The sequence below is a fragment of the Vulpes vulpes genome, chromosome 3, assembly GCF_048418805.1.
Source record: "Vulpes vulpes isolate BD-2025 chromosome 3, VulVul3, whole genome shotgun sequence".
Classification (NCBI taxonomy): Eukaryota; Metazoa; Chordata; class Mammalia; order Carnivora; family Canidae; genus Vulpes; species Vulpes vulpes.
Genome location: NC_132782.1, coordinates 132229409 through 132235408, shown reverse-complemented (window position 1 = coordinate 132235408; position 6000 = coordinate 132229409). Strand labels below are relative to the sequence as shown.

The window sequence follows — 6000 nt, the reverse complement described above, 5'->3', positions numbered from 1 at the left end:
TCATCCCCCACCCTTGCCCCGCCAGAATAACTCCAAGAAACCAACCAAAGAAACAAAACCTGAAGCCATGTCCACACTTGTTCATCTTTTGTTCTTCAGTCTTCCTACCTCACTACACCTTGAAACTATTCTTGCCAGAAACTAATGATTGCCATGTTGCCAAATCCATTGATCATTTCTGTGTCCTCACCACTTCCATGCAGCATTTGCTATAGTTGACCACTTCCTTTCACTTATAAAACTTCCTTCTCTTGACTTCTATGACATCAACTTCTTACCTCACAGGTTGTTCCTTCCCAGTCTCTTGCTGGCTCTTCATCCTCTGTCCAATTTTGAAATGTTGGAGCTTCTCATAGCTCAATTCTCAGTCTACAGTCTGCTTAGGTAATCTCATGGAATCCCAAGGCTTTAGGTTTCATGTATAAATTCATAACTGCCAATTTTATGTCTCCAGCCTAGAATCAGACCAATATATCCATCTGTTTACTTGGCATTATCATTTGTATAATCGGTCTCTCAGACTTGATTATTGTCAATGCCACTGACCAAAGACCACTGGGAATAAAACTATTGTTGAGCAAGGTGGGTTTATTGTTTTAGTAGGTGAGAATATACACCATGGAGAACCTTGGGCGTTTCAGTAAAAGGGCGTTAGAAATTTGGACTTGTTATATGACTAGGGAAAGATTCAAGGGAAAGGGGCTTTGATTTGGATTGGAACCTACAGGGAAGCAGGAGTAATTTTATAACTATATTTTAATAAGTATTATCTAGAAGGACTGAGTATTATCTATTGGGCTGAGGCTAAGACTATAATTGGAAAAAAAAAAAAAAGCAGCAGTCACTCATATTAGCCAGGATAGGAAAATGTTTGCTCATTTTGTGGCTCAGACAATGTTTATGTTTTTTTTATTTTTGTCTTGATTTATCATGGTCATAGAGTGGCTTTGACTGATGTTGATGTTCTGTGAATTTACACCTCCCCTTATCACTTCCCCCAACATACCAAGTTCATTGCTACCTCTGCACCTTCTCTATCCTTTGCCTGGTAGTCTCTTTCCCTATTGGTCCCATCATGGTACCTCCTTTCTAGTCACTAACACATCCTTCTACTTTATTTCCTTCAGAACACTCAGCAATATCTGGAAGAAATTTGTTCATTTGTTCATTTCTCTGTTGTTGCCTCCTTACTGGACTTTTGCTTCCCAAGGGGATGGTGTTTTTCTGTGGTGTTCACGGGTGCAAGGCAACCCCATCCTCTAGAAATCCGCCTTACAGCCCAGGGGGGCTCGATAAACCTACACTGACTGAACGAATGTTTGAACGTCGCTGGGCTCATTTCTGCAACAGTCATACACAACCAGCAATTGCATTTTTTGTTTTAATGAAGTAGGGCATTCCACAAAAAGAAGTGAGAAGCATGGGGTCAGGAAAGTGACCACCTTTAATTCATAGTATGTGCCCAGCATCTAGTGTGACCACGGTAGGTCAGGATCTGCTCTTTTCTAGAACCTGAGGGTCTGCTGTCTCTGAATTACCTTTCCTGAAAATAGTGCTGGACCCTTAACCGTACGGTTCACCTTTTTCTTTCTTTCTTTCTTTTTTTTTTTTTTAAGCAAAGAAATTTTTTTTTAAAGCAAAGATTTTTTTTTTTTTTTTTTTTTTTTAAAGCAAAGAATTATTCCCGGGCTTTATTTCCGTAAACGCTCGGCCAGCCAACCACCGCCTAGGGGAAGAAACCCAACCCCCTTGCGCAAGCGCCCGGCCGGCGATTCCGCGACTCGGAGCGCTTTACAGTGCGCATGAGCAACTCGAAGCGGCGAGGCGGGAAGTGCTGCGCAGGCGCGTTTGGCCGACTCGCTAGGTGTGGAGCTCTTGGAGGCGGCGACCCAGGCATCTGGGGAGCCACAGAAGTCATATTCCCTGAAACTGTGAGTTTCCGACGGTTTGTCCCATGGCGCGGGATTGTGAGGGATTAGAAACGAATTCTGGATCGTGACTTCGGTGTTGTAGCCGCGCAGTAAGCCCACCCCGCGCCTTCGGACCCCGCAGACCCGCGGCGGGAAAGGCGTGCGCCTGCGCGCTAAGCACCCCGCGTCCGCTCTCGGGTCTGAGGGGGGAGGTCGTTCCGGGCTGAGCTCGCGGCCCGCCCTCCCCGGAGGAGCCCATTCATTCCCTCTCCTCTTTCTTTGCTCGGCGCTCGCGGCCAGAGTCGGATCAGTTCTCCATCGGCTTGCATGGGCCCTCCCACGGGCCTCCTGGCGCTCCCTTTGAGGAGTCAGAACGATTTCCCCCTTCAGCCCCCTCCCCGGGGCCAAGCCTCTCCCCCCACCAGGCCTCGCTCGCCCCGGGCTCTGCCGCCTCCGTTCCCCCCAGCACCTGCCCCCTGCCGCCAGCCGCCGCCGAGGAGGCTCCCCTGACTAGGACAGTTCCCCCTCGTCCCCCTGCCTGTGTTTCTGGAAGGTGAAAATGAAGCAAATGGAATCCTTAGAAATAGCCCACGGGTTTCCCACCTTTGGGGACTTACACATATGGTGCGCTTTTAAACGTTTGCCCCTTGGGGGGCAGTGGCATCTTTTAGTGCTTGGTTCAATAGTGAGTGATTTAAACTTCTCGTGTTCTCCAGTATTCTAATTTTCGCAGCTGCTTTGCTCCCCCTGTGGACATGAGCCCTTGGCTGGCATTTTGCATCCCAGTTGTTTTGTGATGGAGGCGTCTTTGGGGATTCACATGGATGATCCAATGGCTTTTTCTCCCCGGCGTCGTGACCAGGTTCAGGTGGATGGCTCGTTAAAAAAACATGAGCAGAATGTTAAACTACCAGGTAGGTGTTTAATTCCAAGGACGTGCAGGCTACAGTTCTGTGATCTTGATTATTTTTCCTTAAAAAGGAACTTCCTGAATGGTAAAGTGAGTTGTATGTTTATATGGGAATATTTTTTTACAAATCAGTAAAGCAGGGGGATCCCTGGGTGGCTCGGCGGTTCAGCGCCTGCCTGTGGCCCAGGGCGTGATCCTGGAGACCCCGGATCGGGTCCGCGTCGGGCTCCCTGCATGGAGCCTGCTTCTCCCTCTGCCTGTGTCTCTGCCTCTCTCTCTCTCTGTCTGTCTGTGTGTGTGTGTGTTTCTCATGAATAAATAAATAAAATCTTAAAAAAAACAAATTAATAAAGCATCCTGAGATCTAGATTTAGGATTGGAGTGCATTTTAGGATTACAGTCCATCCATGTCCTTTTACAGATGATGTTGCTAAGGGCTAAATATTGGTGGTTATTCAAGAACACAATTGTTGATGCCCAAACTAAAATTTCTTTTCTCCTAGACCTGTGTTCTTATCTCTACACACTGTATAGCATTAAACTTGGATTTAGAAGTCAACGTTGGAGGGGTTTTCACTTAAAATATTGAAAAGCAGAATTCACTGACAAAAATAAATGGTTGTAGCAATAGTAAAGCACTGTATCTCAGTGTAACATCCTGAAGTGTTGTTTGACCCTAACCAAGACCCTGAAGTGAGAAGGAGAGGTGCAAATGAGACCTGATCTTGTACACTAAAATACCCACCTTCATTCCTGCTCTAGGAGTGTTTGGGACATAACAGGCATTTAATAAATATTCCTTAAATAGTGGAGTTCCAATTGACCTTTTTTTCCCCCCTTAAAAGGTAGCTAAATCTTCTTTTCCATCTTTGTTTTAAACATATTTAGTGCTTGCCCAAAAGATACTACTTTTGACCTTCTATCCATGACATATATTTATCCAAAATAGATTTTAACAACACCCTGGAAAAATGACATTACATGCTTTTGCTTCTTGACTAAAACTAAACTATTCTTTGGTATCAAAATGAGTACCCTTTCTGATGTTCCTATTTTTGGTAATGAAAGCTGCTATTATTCCACTTACCTATGCTTAAAACTTTAGAGATGTCTTAGATTTGTTTTTTGTTGTTGTTTTGGTTTTTAAAGATTTTATTTATTCATTCATTCATTCATTCATTCATTCATGAAAGACACACACAGAGAGAGAGAGGCAGAGACACAGGCAGAGGGAGAAGCAGGCTCCATGCAGGGAGCCCGACATGCTGGGACTCCATCCCAGAACCCCAGGATCACGCCCTGGGCTGAAGGTGGCGCTAAACCGCTGAGCCACCCGGGCTGCCCTTTCACTTAGAATTGTAATTTTCCCCATATCCAGTTACCCAGCTTTATCTTTATCTTTTTCTTTTTCTTTTTCTTTTTTTTTAATATGTTTGGCATTGCTTCTTTCCATTCCCACTTCCACTACAGTCATTCGTTCCCTTACACTTTGCTCCTGAATTGCAATGAAGTTTCATATCTAAACTACCTGCTTTCACTTCTTTTTCATCCTACAGTTCATCTGGTACACTGCTACTAGAACAATCTTAAAATGCTAAAGTTTTGTGGCTTTTATGTAACAGTTTTGAACCTTATAGGCAGTATCTTTGATAATTCATAAAACATCCTGAAATTTTAGTCATAACTTTTTTTAATGACTCTTGGTAAAAGCTAAGGTTATATCAAAAAATAGCTTTAGTCAGGAGTAAAGCTGATGAAATCCAGGCCCATAACTGTTTTATGATCTAATATGATTTACTTTCCCTTGATGGAATAACTTTTGAATGGTGGGAACTTTTTATACATCTTTATATTCCCAGAACCTAATAGTGTGTTGCACATAGTAGGTGCTTGAGAATACTTGAATGAGTGGTTTAATGCAAGGATTTTTTCTTTTTTTAAGATTTTATTTATTCATTCATGAGAGAGAGAGAGAGAGAGGCAGAGACACAGGCAGAGGAAGAAGCAAGCTCCATGCTGGGAGCCCGATGCTGGACTCGATCCGGGTCTCTAGGATCAGGCCCTGGGCTGAAGGCAGGCGCTAAACCGCTGAGCCACCCAGGCTGCCCTAATGCAAGGATTTAAGTAAAATATTTAGTGTAATGGATGAATAATGATCTTTTGTTTTGGGAGATTTGTCAACTTTGTATAGCTTTTTTTGATAAAAATTATACTTAAAATTTAGAAATGATAGAAAACCAAAATAAGGAAATAGTATCTCACTATACAAATATTGCCACTGTTACATTTTGTTACAGTCCTTTAGTCTTCCTTTCATACAGCGGTACATAAAAAAAAAAAAAATTAGTATTGTAACCAATTTATTCCTAATCCTTATTAGCAGTATATAACTTGAACACTTCCTATATATTTAAATAATCTACAGGTTGATTTAAGTTGACTGCCTAATGTTTCATTGCATAGTATGCTATTATTTAATTACCTTTTTTGTTGAACTTTTGTATTTTCCATTTTTTCCTATTAAGAAAAATGCTCCAACAAACGAAGTACTGGGCATGGTATTAAATGTTTATGTTCCTCTGTATTGTTGAACTATACCATAAGGCATGCATTTGGTGTGTTATATGGATGCTCTTAGCTCATACTACTGAAGTGGGTTATAGGTGCCATATGATATACCTGGGACAGATCCAGTTTATGCTTATTGTCACACTGTCATTATTATTAGTGCCCCATTTTCACTCTCAAAGAGTGCCTCAATTTGGACTAAATTATATGATCTTCCTAGTTTAAGGAATGTAAGTCAGGCAGTACATGAAGCTCCAGAATAAGCATCACATATGTTCCTAGAATGTCCGTTTTACTCCTTGGTAATTGAAAACATTTCATTTATATGATGAATATTAAATGTTTATTATGTGCAATTACTTCTCTAGGTACTGGGATAAATCAGTGCATACAACAGAAAAAAACCATTGCCCTCAGTCTAAGGGAAAGATAGACAATAAAAGAAATAGTATGTTCAAAAGTAGTTAGTACTGTGAAGAAAATATAGAAGGGAAGTGGAGATAGGAAGTGTTAGAGGAGGACATTGTGATTTTTAATAAGTGTAATTGGTCACAGAAGACTTCACATTTGACCTAAGACTTTAAGATGGTAGAGAGCTATGTAGGGGAAAGC

The 6000-nt window shown here is 42.0% G+C and overlaps 1 protein-coding gene across 3 annotated transcripts in view; it reads left to right on the top strand.

Moving 5' to 3' along the window:
• The first annotated feature begins 1776 nt into the window (after window positions 1-1776).
• Window positions 1777-6000, top strand: part of CDC7 (cell division cycle 7) — a 29783-nt gene continuing 25559 nt past the window's right edge. The window contains exons 1-2 of one of the 3 annotated variants that reach the window (XM_025996485.2): window positions 1777-1931; window positions 2627-2824. In XM_025996485.2, the coding sequence (XP_025852270.2) occupies window positions 2707-2824 (118 nt within the window). In that variant the 5' untranslated portion in view covers window positions 1777-1931; window positions 2627-2706. Of the gene's footprint in view, window positions 1932-2112; window positions 2535-2626; window positions 2825-6000 lie in introns of those variants that run through there. The other 2 variants (XM_072754640.1, XM_025996487.2) reach the window with 2 other exon arrangements.